Here is a 15,039-nt window from a genome sequence, read left to right on the forward strand (position 1 = left end):
GAACAGATTCTTATTTACAATGACGGCCTACCCCGGCCATACCCTAACCCGGACGACGCTGGGCCAATTGTGCCCCGCCCTATGGGACTCCCAATCACGGCCGGTTGTGATACAGCCTGGGATTTATCACAGGCACAGCACTGAGATGCAGTACCTTAGACGGCTGTGCCACTCGGGAGCCTGACATCATATGTAAACAAAAACAAATAGAGGCCTTCTGGCAGAATTTCTTAGACACTGTGGATTCAAAGGAGCTAAGCAATGATTTTTTACGGTCATCGTTTCTATAATGTTGTTGCCTTGATTTGTTGGGTCTCTGTGTCTCCAGATTCACAGACGCCCAAAATATCACCTATGTATATTTTGACATGGCCTATGATTAACGAGACACACTACTTCTCATATTATTCTGTGTTATAATTTGCCATTTAACTTCAAACATATTCTCATTGTTATTTTCCACATTGTTGTGTCTCAATGGGCCACTAGGCTATACATAGGAGCTAAGTGCAATGGTCAGGTCACTCTGAGGAAGATGTCAGCTTGACGTCGAAACGTCAGTCACCAGCTTGCATCCAAAGTGAGCAAATTAAAAAAAAAAATCTCTCGCTATTTTTGTTGAGTACTCCAACTCCTTTTCACGTCGAATTAGACCTTTTGGAAATGTTTCTTGGTAAGCCCTTCTCGCCCTTTAATGTATTATTAACAGCACACTACGAAATGTAATTAACAACACCTAGAAGCATAGCAGTGCAGGCTCATGGTTCTCTAATATGTAGATCAGATAGTGGTATCGATATTTGCTTTTAGTTATCAAATATGCCAATTAGGATTGTCAACCTGATACATTTAAGTACACAGAAACATCATCTGAAGGTTACAAACTCACTTCTTCAAATTTGAAGTCCATGTTACAAGACGTAAAAAGTAGGTTATATAAAAAACAATGGTATTGCAGTATTCTACAAACACGTGTTACACATCTCGTAAGTAGGCTATCAATTGACAGATACTAAGAGCAACAGAACTTAAGAAGTCACTCACTCCTTCCTCTCTCTCTCTATTGTATTAATTGCTTCACACAGACAGACAGACAGACAGAGACACACACACACACACGGGGGGGGGGGGGTGGGGGGGGGGGGGTGGAAGGAGAGAGAAATTGAATGAACGTTATGTGTGTGAAGTCTGGCATATGATCTTCTTGAAAGATCTCCGAAAATCACGATTAAATATTGTATAAATTATAGGGTTCACTGAACTGTTACAGTAACCAATCCAGAAAAACAGATTGAAGAGAGCATCCGGAATTGGGCAACTATCTCTGCATATTGCGTGCAGACTGTATGTAAAAAAGAATGGGAACCAGCAGAGTACAAACACCCCCATCACCACTGCAAGGACAAATGTAAAGCGCTTTTCGCGCATCTGCGCCAGTTTTGTCTTTGACAGTGACATCTGTCTCGTCCTTTGGTCCCGAGAGAGCTGTGCGTTGCTATTCGAAGCCGGCGGCGCGCGGCAGCTCTGTTTTGTGAACGTGTTCGCGCCCTCCACTTTCCCTCTCTTGGAGAAGTGGCATTTCTTGGGTTTGCTATCGGGGGCACAGGTCTCTTCCAGGTATATATCGTCCAGCTCTCCTTTCCGTGGGTGGCCACCTATACTCAGGCTGCTGGGGCTCTCCGTCTCAAATTTCTCCCTGGGCACAAAGCAAGTTTCCGACTCCAAAGGCTGTCTCTCCATCCCGTTCTTGGCCGCGAACACGGTCGATGCGCGCTGCTTGGCCACTCTGTATATTTTACAATACACCAGAATCATGATTAGTCCAGGGGCGAAAAATGAGACCAGGCAAGACGAGAGAATATACCATGTTTCGTTGTTGAGCAAGCACTCGTGCTCTTCGTGTTTGGTCATAAGCAACGGTGGGAAAGAGATGACCGCTGATATGACCCAGACCACGGCGATCATACACTTAATACGCTTTGGCGTCCTCTTCAGGTTATAGCTAACAGCTTTGGTTACAGACCAGTACCTGTCCAGGCTTATGGCGCAGAGGTGCACAATGGAGGACGTGCAGAAGAGGACGTCGAGGGCCAGGTAGAAGGCACACCATGTGCTCCCAAAGTACCAGTAACCCATGACCTCGTTGGCGAGGGAGAAAGGTATGACCAAGGTAGCCACTAAGATATCGGCCGATGCCAAGGAGACAAGGAAGAGATTCTGCGGCGCACGGAGCGCACGGCTGGTGAAAACGGCCACCACAACCAGTACATTCCCCACGATCGTCACCAGAATGATAACAGTGACCATGAGCACGATGAAGACGGCCGCGCTCTGGGAGTGAGGCGGAGGTCTCGGGGCACTCGTGGAATTCGTATCCTCTGATGAGTTCGGCGCAGCAAAAGTTGTTGGAGTTATATCCATTCTGGATAGAAAAGTCTGTCCCTCCCCATTCTCCTCTCGCATTCCAATCAGGGCTACACAGGGTGAGGATCGCAAATTGCGCAGTTTGATCAATGTAATCTTTCATCTAACCGCTGTACAGATGACCCGTTATGTGGAAACATCACAGTTCAATCGAAATCACAGACGAAATGACCAGGAAAAGTAGCACCCTTCCAGTGTTTTGTTTTCAGTGCGAGCGCACAAGTCTCCGGCGATTCCTGGCCGCACTACAGTTTGTATTTGTGCAAGGAAATAATCATGTTTGGAATGCCCGCTTCCCTTGAGTACGACGGCACTCCATGAAACCAGGGTCAGATGGCAGCCTGAAGTTCCCACTTTAATCTGGTTGATGCGCATTGGCCGTGTTCCCTACTAGTGCAGTGTGGGAGTGGAGAGGGGTATCATTTCACAGAGAGAGAGGGAGAGGGAGTCAGAGAGAGAGAGTGGAAAATCGAGAGAAGGAGAGCTAGAGAGAGAGAGAGAGAGAAAGAGATACTGCGGAATTATGCACATGATTAAACTTTGGAATAATGTAATAATGGCAGTAAAGACGGGTGAAAAATAAAACATTTAATATTTATAGGCCTGTTATTCTTAGTATTATTTTGGAATCGTATTAATTGTCAAAGAAATAAAACATCACTGTTTGACAATCTGTCAGGCTATCAATGTTCTAGTTATCTTTATAAGGCGTAGGCTAACGTAACGATAATTGACCAACGCGGGTGCGTGCTGTTTCATGGTATTCAATCAATTAAAAATCCACATTTAATTAGAATGGCATTCACTTTTAGTCCATAAACATGTCAAGTCGTAATATACAATAGCAGGCTGGTAATAGACACGGGTTCTGTGGGGGTGACGTTTTTGATATCTCATGTCTGAAGCCTGGAGGCTCAAAGGATTAGTTTGTTGTCACACACACACACACACACACACACACACACACACACACACACACACACACACACACACACACACAGCCTTGCAGTTAATTTATTATTATCATCATGACAGTAATATATTGTATACATCCCTGTCAACTTAAACTCAACTGACAAACTATGACACCTGTTTCAGGGATTGACATAAAGGTGGCTGCCCCATTGGACAGGTGCTTTCTTTAAGTACTGATAACAACCAAAAACGCTGAGAATTCCAGTCTGGTCTTTCTGATTCCTCCCCTCTGTGTAGGTGAAAATAAATACTTTGCTATTCAGACCTTAATGTTAATCCCTGTGAAACATGATGATCAACAGCACCTTGTCACGTTCCTGACCTGTTTTCCTTGTTTTTGTATGTGTTTTTTTTGTATGTGCGTGAGTTGGGGTGGGCATTCTATGTTATGTGTTTCTATGTTGGGTTAAATGTGTTGCCTGATATGGTTCTCAATTAGAGGCAGGTGTTTGACGTTTCCTCTGATTGAGAACCATATTAAGGTAGGCTGTTCTCACTGTTTGTTTGTGGGTGATTGTTCCTGTGTCTGTGTCCGTTGCACCACACGGGACTGTTTCATGTTTTCATTCGTTTGGTTAGTCTTTCCTGTTTGTGCGTTCTTCGTTATATGTAGTTCTCATGTTCAGGTCAGTCTACGTCGTTTGTTTGTTATTTTTGTAATTATCAAGTGTAGTTCGTGTCAGTGTTCGTCTTGTCAAATAAATTCAGTATGTCTACATTCAACGCTGCATTTTGGTCCGACCCTTACTCCTCCTCCTCGTCTGAGAAGGAGAACGACTTAGACAGCCGTTACACACCTGATCATTTTACATGTCAAAACCAGGAGTACAACGTTCACTGGAGACGGGGGGACATGACCCCTCCACATTCTAAAAGTGCATTTTTGTCCCCCCCAGTTTTATCATTGCACTGTGATACTAAAAGCAGCATGGTGTGCTTTAGGACCGACCATGCGGAAACTACAGAGCGCGCAGGAAGGCTGTGTGAAGGCAAAGCTTCTGAAAGACAGGTTGCTGCTCTCTGTAGCTGCTGTCTCTGTGTGTGTTGCGTTTTCCTCTGGGTTGTAAAAGCAAGCAGAGCAGAAACCGGCTACTCTTAATTTGACTGATGTAGCTGGCAAGGTAACTTCTGTTTTACTTAACAGAAAAAGTTCTGAGCTAGTAGTGTAACTGACATGTAACGTTAGCTACAGTAATATTTCATCCCCTCTTGACTGAAGTTATGTCTGAAGAGAATGAACTAGCTAGTAGCTAGCACAGCCGGATCAGCTCTAGCCTCTAGCTATCTGTCAAGTAGAAGTATCTAACAGCTGTTGTGTGTATGGAAATGTTTTGTAGCCTTTTTGTCCTGTTTCAACAGAAGGTATTTAACATGGTTTGTTTTTGTCAGTTGATATACCATTAGAGCTAGCCATAAGTTGGCTAACATCAGCTAGCTAGCTTACTAACTTTAGCTATTATTTTTGCCCCAATCACACTAGACCTGAATCAACGATGACAACCAGCGGCCAAACAATTGAAGACTAATATTCTGACATTTTTTGACAGCGCAATGGGAGTTTTTATTAGAGTCAGTAAAGCATTGATCTGTCCCTATCTAATTCCCTACTTTTCACACTGACACGGTATGAACAGCCCTACAGGCTACACTGTCATGGTGCACAGTCAGTACACAACACTATGCTCATCATGTATTAGCAGGATCAGATGGTTATAGGTGTCCCAGCAGGGTCAGACAGCCAAGGAAGACCAGTCTACAGAGATCAGGTGAATTTTGCAGTATACCATAACAATCAGTGAATGGATACAAAGTTCCATCTTGAATTGATGGGTAGATCTACAGTAGCTACAGTGCAGCATGTCACGATCGTCGTAATGAGGCAGAGAGGACCAAGGCGCAGCGTGAAAGAAAGACATCTTCTTTTTATTAGAAAGACGAAACAAACGAACAAAAACAACAAACAGACGACCGTGAAGCTATATCAACAAAATAGTGCTGACACTAAACACTACACATAGACAATTACCCACAACCCGTCTAATGCCTATGGCTGCCTTAAATATGGCTCCCAATCAGAGACAACAATAGACAGCTGTCTCTGATTGAGAACCAAACCAGGCAACCATAGACTTTCCTAAACACCTACACTGAACACAACCCCATACACTCTACAAAACCCCCTATACAATACAACCACCCAAGACGATACAAATACACACAAACATCCCCCATGTCACACCCTGACCTAACTAAAATAATACAGAAAACAAAGATAACTAAGGCCAGGGCGTGACAGTACCCCCCCCCCCCCCCCAAAGGTGCAGACTCCGGCCGCAAACCTGACACAGAAGGGGAGGGTCCGGCTGGGCCTTCTTATGGCGGCGGCTCGGGTGTGGAACGTGGCCCCCACTTCACCATAGTCACTACCCGCTTCCGTGGCCTCCTCCTAACGGCCACCCTCCATAATAACCCCACCGGACTAAGGGGCAGCACCGGACTAAGGGGCAACACCGGACTACGGGGCAACACCGGACTGAGGGGCAGCTCCGGACTGAGGGGCAGCTCCGGACTGAGGGGCAGCTCCGGACTGAGGGGCAGCACCGGACTGAGGGGCAGCTCCGGACTGAGGGGCAGCTCCGGACTGGCTGACTGGCGGCTCTGGCAGATCGTGGCTGACTGGCGGCTCCGGCAGATCCTGGCTGACTGGCGGCTCCGGCAGATCCTGGCTGACTGGCGGCTCCGGCAGATCTTGTCTGACTGGCGGCTCCGGCAGATCCTGGCTGACTGGCGGCTCCGGCAGATCCTGGCTGACTGGCGGCTCCGGCTGCTCCTTTCTGGCGGACGGCCCCGGCAGCTCCTTTCTGGCGGACGGCCCCGGCTGCTCCTGTCTGGCGGACGGCTCTGGCTGCTCCTGTCTGTCGGACGGCTCTGGCTGCTCGGGACAGACGGGCAGCTCTGACGGCTCGGGACAGACGGGCAGCTCTGACGGCTCGGGACAGACGGGCAGCTCAGACAACGCTGGGCAGGCGGGCAGCTCAGACGGCGCTGGGCAGGCGGGCAGCTCAGACGGCGCTGGGCAGGCGGGCAGCTCAGACGGCGCTGGTTGAGGCAGGCAGCTCAGACGGCGCTGGGCAGGCAGGCAGCTCAGACGGCGCTGGGCAGGCAGGCAGCTCAGACGGCTCTGGACAGGCAGACAGCTCAGACAGCTCTGGGCAGATTGGCTCTGGCGCCTCTGGACTGAGGGGCTGAAGCTCTGGCAGCGCCGGACAGGTTGGAGACTCCGGCAGCGCTGGAGAGGAGGAAGGCTCTGGCAGCGCTGGACAGGCGGGAGACTCTGTAGCGATGAGACGGAGAGACAGCCTGGTGTGGGGGGCTGCCACCGGAGGGCTGGTGCGTGGAGGTGGCACTGGGTAGACCGGACCGTGAAAGCGCACTGGAGATCTTGAGAGCAGGGCTGGCACCATCCGCCCTGGCTGGATCTTCACCCTAGCCCGGCAGATGTGGGGAGCTGGGATGTTGCGCACCGGGCTAAGCACACGCACCGGGAACACTGTGCACTCCATCGCATAACACAGTGCCTGCCCGGTACGACGCCCCCTCTCTCCACTGAAAGCACGGCTGGGAGAGCTGTAGCGCCGAGCTGGCAGAGGACGTGCAGGGCTAGGGAGGCGCACAGGAGGCCTGGTGCGTGAGGCTGGCACAGTCTTAACCAGACGCTAGAACGCACCTCAGGACGAGTATGGAGAGCTGTCCCCGGTGACATCAACTCCCCGACACGTTCAGTCGGGCGGATGTCGTGCTTCATGCACCAAACCAGCACCTCCCTCATAACTCTTTCCTCCAATTTCGCCATTAACTCCTTCACTGTCTCTTCGTCACTCACCTCCAATTCCGCCCTGACCAGCTCCTTACGGTAAGCAGGGGGAGTTGGCTCAGGTCTGACTCCTGACTCTGCCACACTCCCCGTGTCCCCCCCCCCCCCCCAATACATTTTTGGGGCTGCCTCTCGGGCCTCCAGCCGCTCTGCCGTGCTAGCGCCTCATAATAGCGCCTCTCCGCCTTCGCTGCCTCCAGCTCTTCTTTGGGGCGGCGATATTCCCCTGGCTCTGCTCAGGGTCCTTTGCCGTCTAATTCGTCCTCCCATGTCCATTCCTCCAAATAGTGCAGCCTCTCCTGCTGCTGCTGCTGCTTCTCCTGCCGTTTACCACGCTGCTTGGTCCTTGGTTGGTGGGTAATTCTGTCACAATCGTCGTAATGAGGCAGAGAGGACCAAGGCGCAGCGTGAAAGAAAGACATCTTCTTTTTATTAGAAAGACGAAACAAACAAACAAAAACAACAAACAGACAACCGTGAAGCTATATCAACAAAATAGTGCTGACACTAAACACTACACATAAACAATCACCCACAACCCGTCTAATGCCTATGGCTGCCTTAAATATGGCTCCCAATCAGAGACAACAATAGACAGCTGTCTCTGATTGAGAACCAAACCAGGCAACCATAGACTTTCCTAAACACCGACACTGAACACAACCCCATACACTCTACAAAACCCTCTATACAATACAACCACCCAAGACGAGACAAATACACACAAACATCCCGCATGTCACACCCTGACCTAACTAAAATAATACAGAAAACAAAGATAACTAAGGCCAGGGCGTGACACAGCATCTTAAGGTTACAGTCTGAGATCTGGGAATAATGGTGATTTCAATTATGGAACCATTGATTCTATTCTTGGATAATATAATGTATAAATGTACACCAAGATAATTCTTTGTCATGCCTCATCTGAGCAGGATCAGATGGTGACAGGGGTCTCAGCAGGGTCAGGCAGCCAGGGAAGACCAGTCTGTGATGGCGCTGAGGTGAACCTTTGCAGATACTCTACAACACTTGATTCTCTCAGTGCAGCAAACACTGGACAAGCCAGAAGCTTAAAAGATTTCAACTATTTTAAGGCAGTCTGACAAATCTCAAGTGGATTTCCAAACTGTATTAAAGGTTGTTAGTGTCATCAGGAAAAGCCTCTATCAGGGCACGAGGCGAGACCCAGATGCAGACACAGGAGGCAGATGGTTAGAGTCTTAGTTGTTTATTTATATCCAAAAGCAGTAGGCAAGAGAATGGTCGTGGACAGGCAAAAAGTCAAAACCAGATTCTGAGTCCAAGAGGTACAGAGTGGCAGACAGGCTCGATGTCAGGGCAGGCAGAAGGGTCAGGCAGGCGGGTACGGAATCCAGAAAAAACAGGCAAGGGTCAAAACCGGGAAGACTAGAAAAAGAGAATAGAAAACAGGAGCACGGGGAAACACGCTGGTTGACTTGAAAACATACAAGACGAACTGGCACAGAGAGACAGGAAACACAGGGATAAATACACTGGGGAAAATAAGCGACACCTGGAGGTGGAGGAGGTGGATACAATCACAAGAACAGGTGAGACAGATCAGGCCGTGACAGACACGAAACATGTCAAACTAAAAATGTTAGGAAGACCTGGGAGACCCTATCGATGATGAAGAATGGATACAGATATGTTTGAATACCCAGTCATTTTCACATAATCTCAGACATAAATTACTGCAGTTTAAGACCATCCATAGAACTAACTATATACCAGTTAAACTGAATATCATGCACTCAGAAATGTAACTATTCTGCTGGAGGTGTAAAACACAGAAGGGGACATATTTACAAATGTTATGATCTTGTGAACGCTGGCTGAATTCTGGCAAATAGTATGTTCTTTTATCTCAGCATGTCTACAAATTCTCCCTGTTTTTGTTTGCTTGAACATGTTGATAATGGAGACTGTTATCAGTAGAAATATGTAATCTAGCATTTATAGTGGCTAAGAAATGCATAGCCCTTAATTGGAAGGTTGGTTATCCTCCCACAATGTCACAATGGATGGCAGAAATGCTATGTATCACTAGATTTGATTTATTACAAGATTAAGGGTACACTGTGCAACTTTCATAAGGTCTGGGTGCCTTAAATGGGATACTGTATGACAAAAGGCGCCTTTATTGAAAACATCATTTTTTCCCCCATTGCACACAAGACACCTGTGTGATTTGCGCCTGTCTCAGTGGACCAATCCATTGAGGAGGCCGTAGGGATGATACAATCCAAGAGAATGGGGAATGTGGCTCAGATGAACAAGGCACGTCTCTCTCCAGAATGAGCTCTCTCCCGCCATTTCATAGGTATTCATTGTTTCATAACTTCATTGTACGCATTGTTTGCTGTGTCCATCAATTCCCCATTACATATATTACCAGCGGTAGCCTACATTTACCGTTCTAATCTGCAATGTTTGTTTGGTTAAGGTCATCTCTGTTAATGCATTCAATATATTATCATCAGATAATTAAACGGGGCACATAAGCAGACAATGAAAGCTCTTACAACATTCGATGATGACATTTCTCTAAAACAGGCTATAGGCTATATGTGCAAGTCAGAACAGAAGGGGAAATTATGAGGGGAAAAGGTATCAAATTATTAGGGTGAGGCACATGGGCTACTAACAGCTTACTACACAACATACACTTAGTATTACTTTCTTAGCTACAGTATACATATCTCCTGGCATATTACATTTATGCAGCAGCATGTAAGACATTTTTGGACTCACCTTGTTGTTCTGTGCCCACTTCAACAGGAAGGTGGCGCGGCGGTCCTTTGTAGGCAAATTTTGTCATCAAACTTTATCACCAAAGTTTGGCATTCTCTGGATTTATCGTGCTTTCAAGACAACTGGGATCTCTGAAAAAAACAAGGTCGAATCATGATGTTAGTGATCTTCAGGTCGGAGCTCTAGAAAGAGGCCAGAGTTCCCGACTTGGAATTCTGAGTTGGATGACCGTTTAAAACGTATTTTCCCAGTCGTAGCTATTTTTTTTCTGAGTTCCCAGTTGTCTTGAACTCACTGAAGTCTGAGATTTCCCACTTCCGAGTTTCCAGTTGTTTTGAACACGGCAGAAGTCATGCTGGATTGGCAGCATGGCCAATGTTGAATGTTTATCCTTTTAAGCTTGGAAAAGAGACCCCTAAACCCAGACTTGGACCATACATCCACTCCATTGAATAGTAGGCTAGTGATTGCTTTGCAATGCTTGCAGTTAGCCACTTATTCCTTACAAACCACTCATTGTTGAATTTGCGATTTCCAACTTGTTGTGTAATGTTTATGTCCAATGGCCGATGAGCACCGATAAGTTTTATCTATAATTTCTTCATGTGACAAGGACTGAAAAGGATTTTTCTAGTAGATTGTTGACTTGATTCATGATGATGACTGCTAATTTGCTAGCTAAGATTTTGAAAATATGATGTTGACATGATCAGTCCAATCAAAGCTGATATAACATGATTCGAAGTCATTTTATCTGTGGCCAATGACCTTGAGACTTCTTGGATGGGCACTTCTAATGTAACTATGCCAGCACCCAAGGGACCTGAATTTTCAAGCTCTACCCTTAGATTTGGCAGTGACGTAGTGTCCCAATGAGTGACAGACCACTGAGCCAATCACTGTGCAACTAGAGAACATTACCAACCCCTGTGGCTGCCCCACCACCACAGAAAGCACTGCGCTAGGCTGAAACACCTGTATTTTGGAACTGCCTTACTCAAGAAAGCAAAAAAGAGACCACGTTTGTATGCAGCTTTATTCATGATTTTGTTAAGCTGCCCCACTTGCCCTTAATGATGGGTCGCCACTGCACCTGAGCCTTTAAAAATGTTCACCTGCCCCTTTAAGGTGGGAGGTTACCATGTTAATATGACTTGAAAGTCATGTGCCTGTGAGATTTGTGAGTCTGACTAAGAGCTGCGTGGTCTTCTCTTCCCTAGCAGTTGAAACTCATCCATTGAAAAACAATTTAGCTTGAGAACAAAACAATGCAAATAGCCAAGAAACACAAGGACAAAGTCTCACTTCAGTAGACTTTTGTTTCAAGTAAATTAGACCAACTGTTATGCATGTGGACAGTCAGCTCCTCACGTGCACTGTGCACAGCCCCTAGCCAGGCAGTGTTGCAGCTCAAGGTAGGTAGGACAGCCTATAGGATTTGTAGTTATTTGACTTTGTGCGATTCATTTACCAGCTATGAAACAAAATGCAGAAATCATTTGAAAACAGCTACTGCAGCATTTACTGTGCTATAAATGTGATCATACTTTGATATTCAGATATGTGAGTGAAGTGCTCACACTGTGGAGCCCAGACCATCTGCCAATGTGGCTGGTGAAATTTACATTTTACCTGCCAATGCCAAAATCTACACGCAGGTGGCGGGTGTTAATTTTACACCCTGTATAATTGCTATTGTCATTTAGGACTACAGTTCTCATAGTTGGAGTGAACATGTGTTTTGCAGAACAACCTATGCTACATTTGTGAGAAACAAGTTTTTGTTAATTTCTTTTCATATATGAGTTGTCAATTTATTCATCTTTTGTTTGAAAAGCTGCTGTCAATGTTGAGTAAGGATGTGCATCTGATTATGCGTATAGAAGTAGGAATAGTCTACATGGCCTGCTCGCAAATGTAGGCCTATAAATGTTCCCATTTGGGGATGTCTGATAGTATTTCTGATTGTCTTAACTCACCACCGCTAATGAGCTGTGGAGTTTCTCAAAGTAGTTTTTCTTCATCTCAAACAACAAGTTAACAAAGTCTGTTTTTAGAATAGCCTACAGCTGTGTCTGTCCCAAGGTCACTGGCATGGGAAACTCTGAGGGCCCAGAATATTTTATTTAAAGTTTTCTCGCTCGAGTTTCAGGCGACCCAGTTGATAGTTCGTTGCAGACAGGCCATGCGTAGCCAATGTGATTTATAGGATTTTTTTTTAATCAGGATTTTTTTCCTACCTGCAGGCTGCAATGTTTTTCTGTGTAGGCTTTATGTAGATTATTTTTACATAGTTGGCAATGGCATTAAGTGTCACGCTCGTCATAATGATTGGACCAAGATGCAGCGTGGTATGTTTCCATCCCTTTTGTTAGGAAGAGAAAAACTATAAAGCGCACAAATGAAACGTGAAGCTGATATAATGCTCACTGGCAACTATACCTAGACAATATCCCACAAAGCACAATAGGGAAATGGCTACCTAAATATGATCCCCAATCAGAGACAACGATAAACAGCTGCCTCTGATTGGGAACCATACCAGGCCAACATAGATGTCTAATTCCCCTAGATAACCCACCCTTAATCACACCCCGACCTAACCAACATAGAGAATTAACAGCTTTCTATGATCAGGGCGTGACAGTATCTCCCCCCCCCCCCCTAAAGGTGCGGACTCCGACCGCAAAACCTGACTCAATAGGTGACTCAATAGGGGAGGGTCCGGGTGGCATCTCCCGTCGGGGGCGGCTCCGGTGCGGGGCGAGTACCCACTCCGCTCGTGTATACGTCATCGGAGGAACCGGACCGTGTATCATCGCCAGAGGAACCAGACCGTGTATCATCGTCAGAGGAACCGGACCGTGGTTCGTCACCGGTGACTCCGGACCGTAGATCGTCACCGGAGGCTCCGGACTGGGAACCCTCGCTGGAGGCTCTGGACTGGGAACCCCCGCTGGAGGCTCCGGACCGCAGACCGTCGCTGGAGGCTCCGGACCGTGTACCGTCATTGGAGGTTCCGGACTGCGGACCGTCGTTGGAGGTTCCGGACTGGGAACTGTCGCCGGAAGCTCTGGACTGGGAACTGTCGCCGGAAGCTCTGGACTGGGAACTGTCGCCGGAAGCTCTGGCCTGGGAGCTGCCGCCGGAAGTGCTGGACTGGGAACTGTCACCGGAAGCTCTGGACTGGGAACTGTCGCCGGAAGCTCGGTGCGTGGGGCCGGCATTGGTGGTACCGGGTTGGTGACACGCACCTCAGGACGAGCACGAGGAGCAGGCACAGGACATACTGGACTGTGGAGGCGCACTGGAGGCCTGATGCATGGGACCGGTACAGGTGACACCGGGCTGATGACACGCACCTCAGGGTGAGTGCGGGAAGGAGGCACAAGACGTACTGGACTGTGGAGGCGCACTGGAGGCCTGATGCATGGGACCGGTACAGGTGACACCGGGCTGATGACACGCACCTCAGGGCGAGTGCGGGGAGGAGGCACAGGACATACTGGACTGTGGAGGCGCACTGGAGGTCTAGAGCGTAGAGCTGGCACAACCCGTCCTGGCTGGATGCTCACTTTAGCCCGGCCAATGAGGGGCGCTGATCCGGTGCAGGATATCCTGGTCCAAGGAGGCGTACTGGAGACCAGGAGTGCTGAGCCGGCACAACACGTCCTGGCTGGATGCTCATTTTCAAACGGCAAGTGCGGAGAGCTGGCACCGAGCGCACCGGGCTGTGAATGCGCATTGGAGACACAGTGCGTATCACCGCATAACATGGTGCCTGAACGGTCACACGCTCCTTAAAGCGAGTGCGGGGAGTTGGCTCTGGTCTGAAACCTGGATCCGCCAACCACCCCGTGTGCCTCCCCCAATTGTTTTTGAGGCTGCCTCTCAGGCTTCCGTCGTGGCTGCGAACACCGGTGTCGTCGTTGTTCCTCCCTCGCTGCCTCCGTCTGCTCCCATGGAAGGCGATGCTTTCCAGCCAGGATCTCCTCCCATGTCCAGGATCCCTTACCGTCCAAGATCTCCTCCCATGTCCAGGATGTCTGCTCCTCCTGGCCACGCTGCTTGGTCCGTTTGTGTTGGGATCTTCTGTCACGCTCGTCATAATGATTGTACCAAAATGCAGCGTGGTATGTTTCCATCCCTTTTATTAGGAGGAGAAAAACTCAAAGAACAAAAACAATAAAGCACACAAACGAAACGTGAAGCTGATATAATGCTCACTGGTAACTATACCTAGACAAGATCCCACAGAGCACAATGGGGAAATGGCTACCTAAATATGATCCCCAATCAGAGACAACGATAAACAGCTGCCTCTGATTGGGAACCATACCAGGCCAACATAGATATCTATTTCCCCTAGATAACCCACCCTTAATCATACCCCGACCTAACCAACATAGAGAATAAACAGCTCTCTAAGGTCAGGGTGTGACATTAAGTTACTTTTAGATTTGTATAATTTTCATTCAGATTCAGATAGAATGTACACTGAACAAAAATATAAACTCAACATATAAAGTGTTTCATGAAAGATCCAAGAAATGTTCCATACGCACAAAAAGCTTATTTCTCTCAAATGTTGTGCACAAATTAGTTTACATCCCTGTTAGTGAGCATTTTTCCTTTGTCAAAATAATCCATCCACCTGACAGGTGTGGCATATCAAGGAGCTGATTAAACAGCATTATCATTACTCAGGTGGACTTTGTGCTGGGGACAATAAAAAGCCACTCTAAAATGTGCAGGATTTGTCACACAACACAATGTTTTGAAGGAGCGTGCTATTGGCATGATGACTGCATGAATGTCCAACGGAGCTGTTGGCAGAGAATTTAATGTTAATTTCTCTGCGATAAGAGTTTGGCAGTACGTCCAACCGGACTCTCAACTTCAGACCACGTGTAACCACACCAGCCCAGGTGTGGCCCAACCTCCACATCCGGCTTCTTCACCTGCAATATCGTCAGAGGAGGGGAGGG

The 15,039-nt window shown here is 47.5% G+C and overlaps 1 protein-coding gene across 1 annotated transcript; it reads right to left on the minus strand.

Annotated features, from left to right (window-relative positions):
* Positions 1-1,128: 1,128 nt before the first annotated feature.
* Positions 1,129-2,860, minus strand: LOC129868676 (alpha-2Db adrenergic receptor-like). Its single transcript, XM_055942852.1, has one exon. The coding sequence runs from the start codon at positions 2,461-2,463 to the stop codon at positions 1,174-1,176; it is 1,290 nt and encodes a 429-aa protein (XP_055798827.1). The 5' UTR covers positions 2,464-2,860; the 3' UTR covers positions 1,129-1,173.
* Positions 2,861-15,039: the final 12,179 nt, after the last annotated feature.

This window comes from Salvelinus fontinalis, chromosome 13, assembly GCF_029448725.1.
Source record: "Salvelinus fontinalis isolate EN_2023a chromosome 13, ASM2944872v1, whole genome shotgun sequence".
Taxonomy (NCBI): Eukaryota; Metazoa; Chordata; class Actinopteri; order Salmoniformes; family Salmonidae; genus Salvelinus; species Salvelinus fontinalis.